General features: G+C 52.4%; 2 protein-coding genes across 5 annotated transcripts in view; one reads left to right on the forward strand and one right to left on the reverse strand.

Moving 5' to 3' along the window:
* The window catches only part of TRAM2 (translocation associated membrane protein 2), a 45493-nt gene extending 37679 nt beyond the window's left edge, over nucleotides 1-7814 (forward strand). For 3 of the 4 annotated variants that reach the window (XM_006033809.2, XM_025215707.1, XM_025215708.1), the window contains exons 7-11: nucleotides 244-314; nucleotides 1053-1157; nucleotides 1944-2087; nucleotides 2826-2998; nucleotides 3319-7814. In XM_006033809.2, coding sequence (XP_006033871.1) covers nucleotides 244-314; nucleotides 1053-1157; nucleotides 1944-2087; nucleotides 2826-2998; nucleotides 3319-3392 — 567 coding nt within the window. In that variant the 3' untranslated portion in view covers nucleotides 3393-7814. The remainder of the gene's footprint in view (nucleotides 1-243; nucleotides 315-1052; nucleotides 1158-1943; nucleotides 2088-2825; nucleotides 2999-3318) is intronic. The other variant, XM_025215709.1, reaches the window with a different exon arrangement.
* Nucleotides 7815-9963: 2149 nt separating this feature from the next.
* Nucleotides 9964-15421, reverse strand: part of EFHC1 (EF-hand domain containing 1) — a 19810-nt gene continuing 14352 nt past the window's right edge. Inside the window, exons 8-11 of the mRNA XM_006033811.3 lie at nucleotides 13588-13801; nucleotides 12887-13034; nucleotides 11763-11979; nucleotides 9964-10137 (exon numbers count right to left, since the gene is read on the reverse strand). Of these exons, the coding sequence (XP_006033873.1) occupies nucleotides 10069-10137; nucleotides 11763-11979; nucleotides 12887-13034; nucleotides 13588-13801 (648 nt within the window). The 3' untranslated portion in view covers nucleotides 9964-10068. The remainder of the gene's footprint in view (nucleotides 10138-11762; nucleotides 11980-12886; nucleotides 13035-13587; nucleotides 13802-15421) is intronic.

Consider the following 15421-nt stretch of genomic DNA (forward strand, 5'->3'; position numbering starts at 1 on the left):
GCCAGAGCGGGCCGCTGTTCCACCTGTGCCAGACCAAGAGCAAGCTTAGGAGATGCTTGTCAGCTGTTGCAGGCACGCTGTCCTCCTTGGCTTTTCAGCTGGGGCGGGTTGAATTTTTTACCGTCGTGCCATGACTATGCACTGCATGGGAGTTGGAGGAGCAGGGAGAGTCCCTGACCTGGCTTGGGGTGTTATCTGTCATGTGGGATGAACTCCCTCATTTGTTTTTTCTTCCGTCTCCAGGAGGAGATTCCCCGCCAGCTGCAGTATATCTGCCTCTACCTGGTGCACATCGCTGGAGCGTACCTCCTCAAGTGAGTGCTGCCGCGTCCGGTCTCCCCACGGTGCTTGCTCAGGCCTCTGCAGCTGCAACATTGGGGTCCTGGCTCTAGCCCTAGCCCTGGCCCTGGAGGTGGGAGCTCAGCCTTTGCTGGAGACTGGGGTCTTAGCTTGGACACCTGGAAATTTAGAGTTGGCCACCGTGTTTAGAATTGAATAAAGAGGGTTATTAAGAAGCCAAATGGCTTTTGAAACTCCCAGCTGCAGGATATGTCGGAGGCAAGGTGATGGTTACAGTTTTTGGGAACAAAGAGGCTCTTTAGGTACATCAGCCAGGACGGATGATGCCTCGTGCTTTCAGAGCATCAAATGGTGTTGGCTATGAGGCATGGCCCCCTCTTGTGCCAGGAGAAGCTTTCTCCCATGGCACGGTGCTTCACAGCTAAACACATGTGAGGGTTAGTATCTCTCCCCACAGGGCATGTAGGGTATGTGATGGGCAGCACAGACCAGGGGCTGGGACTTGGGAGGCCCTGCTGAGTCACTGCACTTCTCTGTGCCTCAGTTTCCTGCATGGATTGTCTGTTCAGACTGCAGTCTCTTTGGGGCAGGGCGTCTCTCCTGCTGCATCTGCGCAGCCCCTGGTACAAAGAGGCCTGGAGTTTGGTTGCAGCCTGTAGGCACTAGGGTGGTACCCACTTGGAGTCAGGGTAATAAGGGGGATGGAGCATGATGGGTTGCAGCATGGCCGTGCCTGTTTCTTTTCTCTCTAGCCTCACCCGGCTGGGGCTGATCCTCTTGCTGCTGCAGTACGTGGCCGAATTCCTCTTCCACATGGCCCGCCTTGTCTACTTCACGGATGAGAACAACGAGAAGCTGTAAGTGCATGGAGCTGAGAGTAGCCTTGCTTCCTCCCCCGCCCCCAGCACTAGAGCCTGAGCCAGCTGTTGACCTACCATGAGACATGGGCTCAGTCATGGTCTCCCTCCCCGTCCATCCTTTGTCCCCCACCTGCTCCCACTTTGCCTGTTTTTCTGTTTAGGTTGATCATGCCATTTGTCACCAGATGGCTTCATGGCACCTCATGCACCGGGACCCTGTCTGGGTGATAATCCCTGTTGCCATCCCAGCAGAAATAACCCGAGAGCTCCCTGCTTGGATGGGGCCTGTAGTATGATGGGCATCAGAGAATCAGACCCTAGATTGCTCCAGGCTTGGACTAACAATCCTGAGTGTTGGTGGCCATGGTCCTGGGGTAGACATAGCAGAAAGCCCTGCAGAATCAAAACAGAGCGTGTTTTGGAGAGTGCTCAAGCCCCCTCTGGCTTGCCCAGGAAGTCATATGGCACCAACACCAACCTCATGCATTTCCTCTTGCTAATGGACCTCACGAGTGACTGGTTGGGTCCTGGTACTCTGTGGCCTTTTTAAGCAGCGGGGCCTTCACTGAGGCAGCAGCGGTTGGGGCAGCTCTTAGATGAGCTCTTACCTTGTAGGACAGGTGGGCCAAGGTTCACCACCCCCCCCAAAACACCCTTGTCCCAGGCTCCTTGGAGGAGTCCAGCTGCTGAAATGACTGTACTCCAGGCACCTGCCAGCCTGCCTGGGGAGTCCTGGCGAGGGGAGGCTTGTCTTGGTGACTCTGCTGCCTTGACTTCACACAGGTTTAATGCCTGGGCTGTTGTGTTTGTGGTCACCCGGCTCTTCACCCTCACCCTCTCCGTGCTGGTCATAGCCTTTGGGCTGGCGCGGGAGGACAACCAGACATTTGAGCCTGAGAAAGGAAACTTCAACACTCTGCTGCTTAGGTAGGTCTTTGCCAAGGACTTTCGCCATCGACTTTGTGGTCTGTAGCTTGGGAGATCCTTGGCATTGTGGGCATACGTTCGTGTTGTTGGGAAGGGAAGGAGGCGGAAGAAAGCTGTAGTGACTGCCCTGTGTGGCTCCCAGGGCAAAGTTTTGTTTTTCCTCTGCGGAGTTTCAGATCCCCTGTGTAGGGATCTGAAACTCCAGATTTCTTCTGCTTGGGCTGCCCCTTGTCTCTAACAGGAGGCTGTTATAGATGATCATAAGTGTCTTGGCAGGCCATCAAATCTAGGACTGATTCACTCAAATGACTTATTGTAGACCAGAGAGAGAGGACAGAGTAAAAAAACTCCTCCTTTTATCTTTTCGGTGTTTGTTAGCACCCTGTTGTGTGGTTCCAGCAGTCGCTGCCTTCCCTGGTATCTGTGCAGGGGTCTTACTTGGTGGGGAGGGACCAAGATGTTTATGATAATTTGGGAGTCTGAGCTGCCAACAAGGCTCATGTTCATGCCGGTTGGTGCCTGACTCTCCCTCTCCATAAAAAATTGGTTTGGGGAGTCCCACAAGCACTTGTCCCCAGTTCTCTGTGGCCCTCGGGGGCATAAAAGGCCACTTAATAGCTTGGGGACCGACTTGGCGAGGTTCGGGGTGACCCTGGGGCCCTCCAGCTTTCCGGAGGCTCTGCTCTGGTGCTCGCCTCCCTGCTGCTTTCTCAACTGCGACTCCTCTGCTCCCTTCAGGATGGGCGTGCTGCTCGTGGTCTGCCTCTTCCAGACCTGGATGATGTGGCGCTTCATCCACTTCCAGCTGCGGCGTTGGCGGGAGTACTGGAACGAGCAGAGCGCCAGGAAGCGGGCCGCAGCTTCTGCCACCATCGCCAAACAGCAGTCCAAGCCCCTCAAGAGGGAGTCAGGTGAGCGCTAGGTCGGGGCAAGAGGGGTGGGATGGGGATGCCCCAGCTGAAGTCAGGCCAGCCCCATGGGCTACGACCCAAGAGAAGTCGGGTCTGCATTCCCTCGCAGCCCATATGTTGCAGTGCTGGACCAAGTTGCTACTGTCCTCATCCTGTTCAGCGTGCAAAGACCAGCGGAGGCAGGGTGTGGGTCCAGCACAGAGAAAGCTGAAACAGTCCTGGGTCTCTACACCCCTCCCTGGGCTTGTCCCTCTAGGATGGACAGTCCCGGTCCCCTTCATGTTGAGTGACCCGCTGCACTCCCCCTCCCCTGCCCCCAGGTTATCATGAAAACGGGGTGGTGAAAGCCGAGAACGGGACTTCGCCGCGCACCAAGAAGCTCAAGTCTCCGTAGAGCCAAAGGCCGGTCTGCAGGGCCGGAGGGTGAGAGACCAGGACTAAGCACCAGCCCTCTGCTCCCCAGCCCTGCAGGTGCCATCTTGGATGGCTTGAAAACACGTTGTCTTCACCAGCTTGCGCTCGCGCGTTTTTCTCTATCTCTCTCTCTCTTCTCTTCCACGCTCTTTTTCTCTCTCTTCCTCTCTCAGACCATTGCAATAAAACCAAACCCCCCCGCAACCAATCTCTCCTCCCTACATAGGAGCCCAACACAAAGCTCCAGCCTTCATCTTCCTCTCAATCCTATTATAAACCATCGTGCAATTCCCCCCACTCCCCTCTTTCCATTCATTACTGGGTTGGGTTTTTTTTTTAATGAATATGCACCACAAGGTAGTACCAGATATAGGATCCCTTTTCCACAGCAGGTTCCTCCCTGCTCCCTTCCCCCAAGCAACCCTATTTTTCCCTGGATCCGTGGTTTGGAGGGATGGTAGCTGTGGCTCCAGGGGCTGACTTGCTGCAAGCATAGTCCGAGTGACTGCTACCGTTGGGCATGGGGGGAGACTACAGCCAGATCTTGGGTGTTTGTGGCATCTTCTGGAGCTCTTGGTGAGACTGTCCTGCCTCGAGCAGGCTCCACAGGATCCAGCAGGCACTCCAGGTCTAGACCAAGCATCTCCCCAGAGGAGGCTGCAATGTGCCCTTAGCTGTGTTTAGCAACCCCTCCAGCCTTGGCTTTGGGTCATGTCCTAGAGAGCTGGGCAGGTGACCGAGTGGGGAACAGCTCCTGCCTGTTCTCCCCACCAAGGCACCTCAACCAGCATCTGCTCATCTCGCCCGCTTCTGCAGCTGGAAGGGAATTCCCAGCACCAGCCCCTCTGGACTTGCTGGTGCTAATGGCTGAGCCCAGTCCTGACTTGTCCTTCCCCCTCCTCAGTGGCACGGTGACCAGGCTTCGCCTCTGCCCCTTGACTCTCAGTGCCTTATGGCGGGGATGGCTGCACCCAGGGAAGTAGCTCAGGCCAAATTTGGGTTCAGGTGGCATCTGCCTGAGCCCCTCCACTATCACCAAGATAACCCCGTTTCTGCAGCCTTCAGGATGCGCCACGTGGTGTTGGGGCGTCACGGTCCTAAGCTTTTGTGCCGCGTCCGGGAGAACGCTGTCCCGATGGGGTTAACACGACCGTACCCTTCCACCTTTGGGCATCCGAGTGCCTCTGCCATCCCAGCCTGGCCCTGCCCTTCTCTGCCCCCTTTCCTCTTCCAAGGATACCGGGCTTGTATCCACCAAGGTGCTATATCACAACCAGGTTTCCATCCCATTCCCGAATCCCAGCCCCATCGTTCCCTTTGAGCCATGAATGGGATGGGAATCGGCGTAGACTTGCCCGCGGGCGAGGGAGGGCTCCCACCTTACCCGCGCCATACGGCAGCCTTCCTGCCGCCCCGGCGGGTTGGATGGAAATCCCCTCAAATCTACCTCAGAGGCCATCTGTTTCCGAAGACCACTTTCCCTCATCGGCCCCTCTTTGCACGTGGTGTTGGAAGGCGATGGCGGCAGGCAGGACTGTCCTGACACCCAGGACCCCCCTCCGGCGCTATCCCTGGCTTCACCCCTGCCCTCCTCTTGCCAGGCCCATCCCAACCCGCTAGGCAGCAGGTCTCTTCCAGTGCCACGTGTGGATCAAGACTTTGCCCGGTTGCTTTGCTGCGTCTTCCCTCTGCGGGAGTTCCCTGTTGCCCCTGTGTGCAGCAAAGCAATTAGGAGTTTCCATTCCCGTTGCACCGTGGCGGGTGCTTCCTTTTTGGCAACGCTGGTTCCACGCTGCATGTTATTGCAACCTTGTTCGGTAGCATTTCCTCTTGGCTGAGCGTGGCGGGGGTGCTGCTGCTCCCGGAGCAGGAGGGGAGAGGCAGAAGGTGGGCTGGGGCACAGGTGCGGACTTGCTTCCCAAGCAATTCAGGTAGCAATCAGGGTTTACCCTTCCTTCCTAAGGGACAAGTGACCTGGTGGGAATATATGACGCAAGATGCTCCTGGCTCATCCCTCTTTGCTTGTCTCTGCCAGTCTACCTGTGGGGTATGGCGCTTGCCCACGCTCTCCTCCGTGCTTTTTTCGGGGTGGTGAGAGGAGCCGACTGCAGCTCTCACGGGTTTATTTTCCAGGCCTTCTCAGCCATGCTTCTCCCTCCTGCTGATGGCCACATCCAGGGCTGGGGAGAAAGGGTCTGGGCACCTGATGCAGCTGCTCAGGTTAAATCCCTTCCCCTTGCCTCCAGTAACCTTTGAGCTTCAAGTGAGCAATGCCAGCTGCAGGTTCCCAGAGGTCCCATAGGTAGCATCTTGTGACTGCCCCAAGCCCTTGCTGGGTGCATGGTGTGCTTCTTCCTAATCCATCATGTGGGTGGAGGGAGCTCTGGTAATGGGAGAGCAGCATTACGGGATACAAGGTGGATGCTAATACCAGCAAAGGGGGAGCTGGAAGATGTAAGCACTGGGCACCTAGGCTTAGCGCAGCACTCCCACTCCTGCCCCCTTTCTCCAGCCAGATGGCTACCATTGGGGCCTTCAAAGAGGCAGAGGCTTGGCAGGACTTCTGCAAAGCACCGGTTGGTGTCACTTGGAGCTGGTGGCTTTGCACCTGCTGAGGGACCCGCTTCCCATGCTCGCCGGTGGCTTTTGTGCAGTCCAAGCCAACCATAATTCCTTCGGCACCCCAGGCAGCTTTTTCTCTTGTACCATCCTGCATCTCTGCAAAGAAGCTCACTGTACTCTGTAAACCAAGTGCCTTATGTTGCCATATAGTCCTTTTGTACTCTTGCCCTTTGTACCGTATCCATCGCCACACCCCCTTCCTCCAGCTCTCCATGGGTATGTCTGATGTTACTTATATTGCGCATATGTTCAGAGCCACCAGTAAAGGGGACAGGTTGTGTTGGAAGAATCCCTTCGTTTTCTATGCCTTTTTTTTACTTGTTGAACAGTGTCTTCCGTAGAGGGGGATATCCCCACCCTTCCCTATTTCCTTTGGTCCTGCTAGAAAAGTCGATGTGCAATCCTAAACTGGAGAGCTCCAGCAGCGACGCAGCCCTGGCTGTCTTACCGCCGGTATCGTTTGGTTCAGGTGATGCAGAGGGCTCCCATCCAGATAACTCTCCCCCTTCCAGCCCTGCAGGAACTAGCTCTAAATTCCTTGCATTTTGTCCCAGGACAAGACTTTCTGTTCTGAAGAACCATTTTTCTTCCAGGTTAGATTTTATGCTCTTTTAAAGTCTCTAGCATTGACCAATCCACCTGCAAAGGTGCCAGGGAAAAAAAAAAAACGGGGATAACCACCTTCTCAGATGGGTTTTCTTCTTGGGTCACATCCTGCAACGTGCTGCACATCTGCAATAATCCAAGTGCCCTTCCTCCACCAACGTGGGGGATCCGTAATTCAGTGTTACAGCGTCCCTCTCTGCCCTCCTGGGTTGTGCAATAACCGACTTGGATCATGGAGTACTCACGGCCATTCGCGAACGCTTGGAGGAACAGGTCTGAGACATGGTCAAGCTGCATGAGCACAGCTGGCCTCACCTGCCCCTTAGCCTGAGCCATGGAAAAAGCCTTTGAAGAAGCACCCGTTCTCTCTTCCTCTGTCCCAGGTGTCTCGTGGGTGTGATAGATGGGGGAGATAACAGCATTCTGCAGAGAGCAATTATTTTAAGAGCTCATTGAATGAATCTTCCTTGCGCAATTGGGCATTAAAGTGAAGTCTGTTTGTTCTTCTAAAGTTGTCTTTGCCACCCGCTATACACAAGTTCTCCCACTCCCCAATTTTGAGCGGACTTTCCTGCCTGGATGGCAGTGGGGGTGCCCATGAGATCGGTCTTTGTCCCAGTGGGTTGGAGTTACAGCTGCATCTGACTTTTGCCTAACGTAGATGAAGTCCCTGGAGGTGGAGTCCCCAGCTTTGGCTGACTTCTTGTACTGGTGTTAGGGTCTGCAACGGTCTGGCTCTGCCAGCTCCTTTGTCACCTTCAAGGTGGCATGCTCGGGTAGTCTGCTAGCGAAGTTATCGCCTGTACCCTTCGGTCCCCTCTCCATGTGCACGCTCTTTGTTAGAGGCAGGGAAGAACTCAAGGCAGAAAGGCTAGATTGGGTATACGTACCTCTCTTTTTTCCATCTGTTTAATTCCACGGACCAAACCAACAAACTCAAGGAAAACTCTTCTTCCATATTTATACTGTCGTGCAAATTTCTTTTCTGTTTTGTTGTTTCGGATAATTGTTTCAGACTTTAAAAAAAAAATCCCATGTGTTTGATTCCCCCGCATCCCCGTCACTTAAGAAGACTTTTGTACGGATTTTTGTTTTTTTGTTAAGGAGTTTTTGTGAGAAACTCTCAACAAAAGTATTTTCTGAAATAACTAAATAAAAGGCATAGAATCATCAATGTGCTCATAACCGCGTCTGCATTTTTCTCTTCATTTTGCTAATACTTTATTATCAGGGATTCTGGGTTTCTTTGATTAAAAAAAAAAAAAAAAAATCCCAAATTTTCTGATTTTAAAAAAGTAACCCCAAATCCACATTTTTTTCTGTGATTGAAATGAAATGCCACTCATGATTATATATTAGTGGCATTTCATTGTAATCACAGAAAAAAATGTGGATTTGGGGTTACCTTTTTAAATCAGCTATCCAGGTTGTAGCTGCATTGGTCTAGAAGCAAAAGGAATTGGGACTCGTGGTAGAAGCAATATGTTTTATTAGACCAACTAGATTTTTGCAAAAAAAATTCTTTATATGGAAATACGACAACACCCTGTTTACCTCCAAACAACTTTGAGGTAAAGAGATTATTCTAACTTTTTCTGAGCCTAATCTGCATATAAAATGAACTGTTCCAAACCGGAAATGTTACCACCTTCAACTCTCCTATGAAACATGAACTTTTATTTCTACCCAGGATAAGCTTTACAATCTTTTCTCCTATGCCTGGAGGAAGGTTGTTTGTGCATGAAAGCTTGCAATTAAATAATTTTTTTGCAAAAATCTAGTTGGTCTAATAAAAGACAGTATCTCTACCACGAGTCCCAATTCCTTTTTTAAAATCAGAAAATTTGGATTTATTTTTTTATCAGAGAAAACCAGGACCCCTTTGTATTGCAAGCCAAGTGTGTGTTGCTGAAGTGTAACAGGTCAGCTCTCTTGGGTGTGTCAGAGGTAGATACAGTCTGACCCGCTTGACATTTGGGCAAGAAGTAGCATATGCAGACCTTTGGGCGGGTAACACCTTCTGTAGCTGCTACGGGGACATGTCTTTTGAGCCCATTGCATTTTCTTAGCAGAACTGTAGAGACCACCTGGTAGTTCCCTGCCTCGCTGCACCGTTGCCCTTGATGGAAGGGTGGCTTATGACGGGCTTTGGATCAAGCCTCTTCACCTTGCTGCCCTGACCACGTTCGAAGGAAAGTTGAGCAATGAATTTTTAAGATCTGAGAAGGGCCAGAGATGGTTTTGATTGAGTCTCTGCTGGAGGAGGGAGCAGTGTGCATGGCCCCAAAAGGCAAGAGCACCCAGCTTGCAGAGATGATGCTGGGACCTGCCACGTGTTTGGCTGGGAATCCCAGGTGCGCATGAGGAAGCAGGAGCTGATGGAGTAAATGAGTTGTACATCCCTACCAGATCATATGATACCTGCGTTCCCTGTGCCTGTGAAGCAGCTGCTCTTCATTTGTGCTTGGGATTTCCAATGGCAGCAATGATGGGCTGCCGTATAGTTCATGGATGGTTCTGGGTCAGCTTCTGTCAAGCAGAGATGGGAAACCATAGATTTTAAACGGTGCCATAGGCTCCCCCGATCATGGCTTTCTTGACACTCAAGAGGGGACTAGCACAAAGCTCTCAAGTGTTTTCAAATGGGACCCAATGTTTCTGAGATGGCAGGTGAACAGGTGAAGCGTTGGAGGGGTGGAGGCAGCGTGCTTATCCCAAGTCCATTGTCCAGGAGCTTCAACCACCACTGCATTTGCCGGGCAGCTCCCTGGCTGGTGGCAGGATGTGTTGCTTTCGGGACACACAAGAGCAAAGCACCAAGTTTCCTGTTAAGCAAGCAGGGTTATCTTTGGTGGATGCTTCATTTCAGTGCTCAGCTATTTAAGGCACTTGGGATGTGTTGGATTCAAGGGGGATGGATGCATCTGCCCTTTTGCCGCATTCATGAGTGAGGGGCTGCTGGCACTCAGACTAGTGATGGACACAGCAAGGTCCTAGCCTCTGTCTAGGGAGGGCAACACCGGTAATACCTTAACAGGATAGTCAAAATCTTTGCTTCTCATAATATTAAGCCCTGCTAGCTACAGGGGTGTCTGAGACCTAAAGTTCTCAATCTATCCAGCTGCACCCTGCCCCTACCCAAAAAAAAAAAAAATGTCTGGGGGAGGCAATAGGGAATGCTGCTTCATTTTATTTGAAGCTTTTCTTGTGAGGTTGGTTTCAAGAAACAGCATGTATGATGGCGAGTGAAACAAAGAAGAAGGCAAAGTGGCTGAGACCGAGGGGACCCTGGTGGAGAAAAGGCCGAGCGGGTAAGAAGGAAGCAAAGCAGGAGTCAAGAGCAAGCGTTCAAGAGGTACAATGTTTTAATAAAGGTCAGTTTGACTGGGGACGTCCTGGCTGGCTGGCTGCGTTGCTGCTCCTGGTTGTCAAGAGAAAGCTCTGATGAAATCGTGGTAGCTAATTTTGTCCTCCCCGTGCAAACAGAGGCTGATCAGCTACGGAAGAAACAGCAGTACAAGGAGATGAGAGGTTGCAGGTATTAGCATTTCATTTAAAGGGATATGCCCATGACCAGGTGCTGCTAGAGAGGAAACCTCCACCAGTTACAGACCTCCCCCTGCAGTTCTCAGCCCTGTTAAGAAACTGGGTTTACTGGTCTGGGTGGAGAACTGTGCTAACGCAGCCCCGCTTACAAAGAGCCGCGCTGTGGCTGCAAGGGGCAGGAAAGGGGGATTTGTTACAACAAGCAACCATCGTCTCTTCCCAACACCTTGGGGTCTCCTCTGGCCCCCTCAGTTCCCAGTACAATGGGGCACCAGTTGTGGATGGGGTCTTTGCTGCAATGCAAATTAACAGCACAATTTAATAGTACCTCCTCCAAATTGGCTGGGGGCTTCGGGAAATGAGATGTTAATAGTTTGCTAAAGCAACAAAAAATGAGGGGAATATCACCTTCTCTTGTTTCATATCTCTTCCTCCCAAGTGGAAAGTGTTTCTGCACTGGCTCTGAAGCAAGCAGCGCTTCTGCTGAGAAGCCCTTGCTCCAGGAATATTATATTTCTCCCCTCACGTGTGTGTGCCAGTCCTATTTCTTACGAGGCAGCCCATGACGTCCCACAAATCTCGCCGAGGGCACCGCGGCTCTGTCGCTGCTTGGCCTGTTAACCAAGTGTGTGTGGTTTCCTAGCCCTTGGGATGGTCTGTGGTGGTGGCAGCGGTGAAGACTCAGTGCACCTGCCCTCTCAGGCTTGGAGCACTTTCATGGCAAGCCAGCTGGACTGCTTCAAGTCATAGTCACTGGTGCTGGCAGGCAGCTTATGACTGTGACACCTGCGCCTGAGCCTAAAATTGAGATTGGTAGAGCCCACCCTTTCTCCATCAGCTGCTGCCTGATGATGGAGCAGCAGCATCCTTGTGCTGTCTGTCTCTCCGCGTGCACAGACCTGTTTGAGCCGCTCACGGCCTAGCCTATGCCCCAGCTCCATCAGGATGCACAAAGCAGGCGTTCTTCTACCCGCCTCACCTAGTGCCTAGTGGTGAGGGCACTCGTCTAGGCGTAAGGAGACCCTGCTCCACTGAGGACTCAATACAAAATACTATCATGCTTGCTGGAGCCCAATTCTTCCTACCCCTGCATGAATTTCCTCCCCAAAAGGCTACAGATTCCCTGGGAGGTGGGAGTAGCAGTGACAAATGGCCTGACGTCAGGCAGAGGAAGGACCTGAACCCAGGTCTCCCCATCCTGCTGCTGCTTCAATCACTGGATCTGGGGTATTAGAAGGGGGTGGGTGGCAGTGGATGCTCCTCCCGGGTTTTGTGATAAAGGGCTGGATAAGTCCAGGAGACAGGTCATGGCAGCCACTCAGGAGTAGGGAAGGTCAGCTTCTGCAGTCCAGAGGTGGGCAAAGTGAAGGCAGCTCCACCCCTGGGTACTGCCATGGGATAGCTCCCCTATGACCTGCCTTCCTCCTTTATCCCCCCTGCTCAGTGGCCCAGGAGAGACACCCACCCCAACCCCATGGTGCCTGGCTTGGGGAAGCTGATGGGGAAAGTCCTGCTAAGAAGGGACAGGCTTTGCCTGTTGAATGCCAAAGCAGGCCTGAGTGGGATGTTTTCTGACCTTATTCACCAGGGCATCACTGATTGGCAGGTTAAAACGGGTGCAGAGGCCAAGGAACTCTGCTTTGTCCAGGAAACCGGAGCCATCCTTGTCCTGGCGAAGGAAGGCCTCCCGCAGGCTGCCGTTGCTCAGGTAGTTATGCTGCCTCATCTGATCCTGAACCTGCATAACTAACTCCTCCAGCTCCTGCCTGTTAGTTCCTGTTGCAGACAACTTGCTGGAGAGGAAGGGAGAGGGGAAATGTCAGGATGTGGGAGTTCCTCTTGGCAGACTTGATCTAAGTCTTGGTCTTATGGGCTCCAACACTCAAATGTCTGGTGGCCACTTGCATCCCTGATCCAGCTGGACAGTGCACCCAGATGTATGGCAGGGTGCTAAAGGACCTGTTCCAGATGACAGGCTCCTCTGAATGCCGGTCAGGACATTGGGCTGGGATTTGAAGGTGAAGTATAGCCCTAATGCTTGACACAACCTTGCTGGGAGACCCTGGGCAGATAGCTCCTGCCTCTGTTTCCCTTCCCACTACCCCTACTCTGTTTAGATGGTAAGCTCTTTGTGGCAGGCGCTGTCTCCTTCCATGAAGTTGTATAGTGCCAAGTGCAACGTGGCTGGCGCTACTGTAATGCGCTGGGGCTGGAATGCACCAAGCTCAGCTCCGTGAGGTGGCTTCCCCAGGGCTGTGGGAGAAACCTGAACTCTGGAGGGGTAGGCAAGAGTTCGCTAAAAATGAGTGTGAACATGGGGCTGGCAGGAAGCACCCGGGCCCAAGAGTCCACAAGCTGTGTAATAGATATTTAGTCCAAAGGGGTCCACAAAAGCATCCAGTTCACCCTCCCCACTCACAGCATGGCCACCCTAACTCCCAGAAACAGACCCAGGACTGTTAAAACAAAAGAGCAGAGCTTCAAAAACAAGGTGCCAGGGAAAAAAGAACAGGAGTCACAAAGGTACGGCCAATATGTAGGCTCCCACTCAGGAAAGATCCCCTGCCCCGACAGCAAACAAAAGGACATGGGAGCTCTTGGAAACAATTCACTCCCCTCCCTCTAACCAGCTTGCAAGCAAATGATGTGCCGTAAGCCCTTGTTCTCACCAGCTTTCACCCACTGCCCATCCACGCCTACCTCTCAGTAGCCTGCTTTGCTGCTCGGCGAGGGGCAAAGTGATCCCGCAGAGACTGCAGTGTTGCCGCAGGGAAAACGTCGGGGTTGCTCTCTGCGTAATTCAGGACGTACTCATCGGCATCGGTGATGACGAACCTGTGGCCAAACACTGGGCAAAGGAGAACACAGCAGTTTGCGCACCTCCATGCCTGGGCAAGGCACTTTATCCCTGTGGGATAAAGTGAGCTCCCTGCTCTGGGGGCTCAGAGTGAAAAGGCTCCTTCTGAACTCACTCGGTGCGAGTCAAGCTACTGAGTGAAGGCCTCGGACTTGACCCTAGGGTATATTTTTATTGAGCACTGGAGATTTAACACATCTTAGTATCAGGGTGATTTCCCTTGGTGGAGGCATTTATGGTCCATGCTAGTGGCTTCCAGGCCCAATCCAGTCTTGGAAAGCTGGCATGTCCCAGGACATCAGCTAACCAAATGCTGTGCTCCCTTTTGATACACAGTAAAGGTGGGAGCACCCATGGAAGTCAAAGCAACCATGACAATTTACATCTATCCCCTGATGAGCTGGACTCTGCATGGCCCAGGGCTGGCTGTTTGCAAACAGCCTATGCAATATCAGCAGCAGAAGTCAGAAAAACCACTGAAAGCAATGAGCTAGTCTGAGATACGGGTGCTCTGACCGGGCACTAGGGCCACAGCCAGACCCACCTTCGACTGTGGCCCCGATGGTGAGGTCAGCTGGCTCATAGTAGGTGGGATTCTCCACCGTGCTGCCTGGCTTGGGGACTTTGGTCTTCCCGAGGTATTTGCCTCCGATGATCCCCGAATTGCGAACGGGCGGCTCGTAGATGCTGATCATGTCCGTGGAGAGGAAATAGGAGAGGATGAAACATCGCTTTCTGTCGATGGGGTCTGGAGACTCCTGGAGAAGTGAATGGAAGGAGTGAGCTGTGGGGTTGGGAAAGGCATATGTGGACATCCAGAGCTAGAGTCCCCCGGCTTGGACACTCACAAGTTGCCCCTAATGACCTGCCATAAGCTAAGGGTCTAAAATCCTAGGTCATTCAATCTGAGCAGGCCAACAAGAGCAGCAGTGAGCACAATGTACAGTAATAAAACCATGGACACCATGAAATATAGTCAAGCCATCCCATACAAATCCCTTATCTAACCTCTTTGTAAAACTCCCATCAACCCTGACACAACACAAGACATAACACCCTAACCTGCCACAGGTAAAGCAGGGAGACCACGGCAGCCAGTGTCTTGTTTCTATAAAAGGTCGTTAACTCAAGAGACCTCATGTACAGAGGCATGCCCTCTGCTACAAAAGAAGGCAAAAACCCTTCTATTATTTTTCTGTAGTCACAAAACAAGTGAAAACTAAGAGCTAGCATTTCCCAAGGGGTGTCTTATGTCTGAAAAAGGCTGCTTTAGGTTGTAGAGGGGCTTGAATTCATACAGCCGAGGGTAGCATGGGAAATGCCATTGCCCTTCCAGATGGCGACAGGAAGGTGGCAGGGGAAGGCCCCTGTAAAAACTGCTCCTGCATGAAAAGTGCAACGCCCACACAGGTTCTTTCAGTAGCTTCTGAGACATCAAATTGCCTCTGCTTTGGCAGCCGGCAGGCCCCGCATAATGGGGCACAGCTGGTTCCTGAACCCGGGACTAGCCTGTGGGAGGAGGAGGAGGGCATGCATTTGAAGGCAGTCCTGAAAGCAGGCAGTGTGATAATGAGCAGGCATGGATGTGAGGAGGCCAGATGGCTGTCAGAGGGAAGGCTCCAGCTGCACTGCTGTTCTCATGAGGGCCAGCCCAACGTGGTGAAGTCAGTGGGTGCCTGTGTTGACTGCATTGGGTTTGGGAGCAGGACTGCTTAGTCCTATCTGGTCCCATTTTATCCTCCCTTAATATAGGATCATAAAATCATAGAAAATGAGGGTTGGAAGCGACCTCAAGAGGTCACATCTAGTCCAGTCCCCTGCTCCAAGCAGGACCAGCCCCAACTAGATCATCCCAGCCAAAGTTTTGTGTAGCTGGGTTTTGAAAACCCCTAAGGATGGAGCTTCCACCACCTCCATGGGTAACCTGTTCCAGTGTTTTACTACCCTCCTAGTGAGAAAATTCTTCCGAATATCTAACCTGAGTTAGATGGGTGCCTGCACAGTTGGATGGGTAAAAAATTGGCTGATGGGGTGCACCCAGAGTAGTGGTGGACGGGTTGTACTCAACCTGACGAGATGTGAGCAGTGGGGTCCCCCAGGGCTCGGGCCTCGGGCCCGCACTGTCTAACATCTTCATCAGCAACTTGGACGAGGGGGTGGAAAGCACGCTGTCCAAGTTTGCTGATGACACTAAGATGTGGGGCGAGGTGGACACTCTTGAAGGGAGAGAGAGGCTGCAACTAGATTTAGACAGACTACAAAAGTGGGCAGACGAGAATAGGATGGGGTTCAACGTAGACAAATGCAGGGTGCTGCACCTTGGGAGAAGGAATCCACAGCACACATACAGGCTGGGAGTTCCCTTCTTGAAAGCACAG

This window comes from Alligator sinensis, unplaced genomic scaffold, assembly GCF_000455745.1.
Source record: "Alligator sinensis unplaced genomic scaffold, ASM45574v1 scaffold687_1, whole genome shotgun sequence".
Classification (NCBI taxonomy): domain Eukaryota; kingdom Metazoa; phylum Chordata; order Crocodylia; family Alligatoridae; genus Alligator; species Alligator sinensis.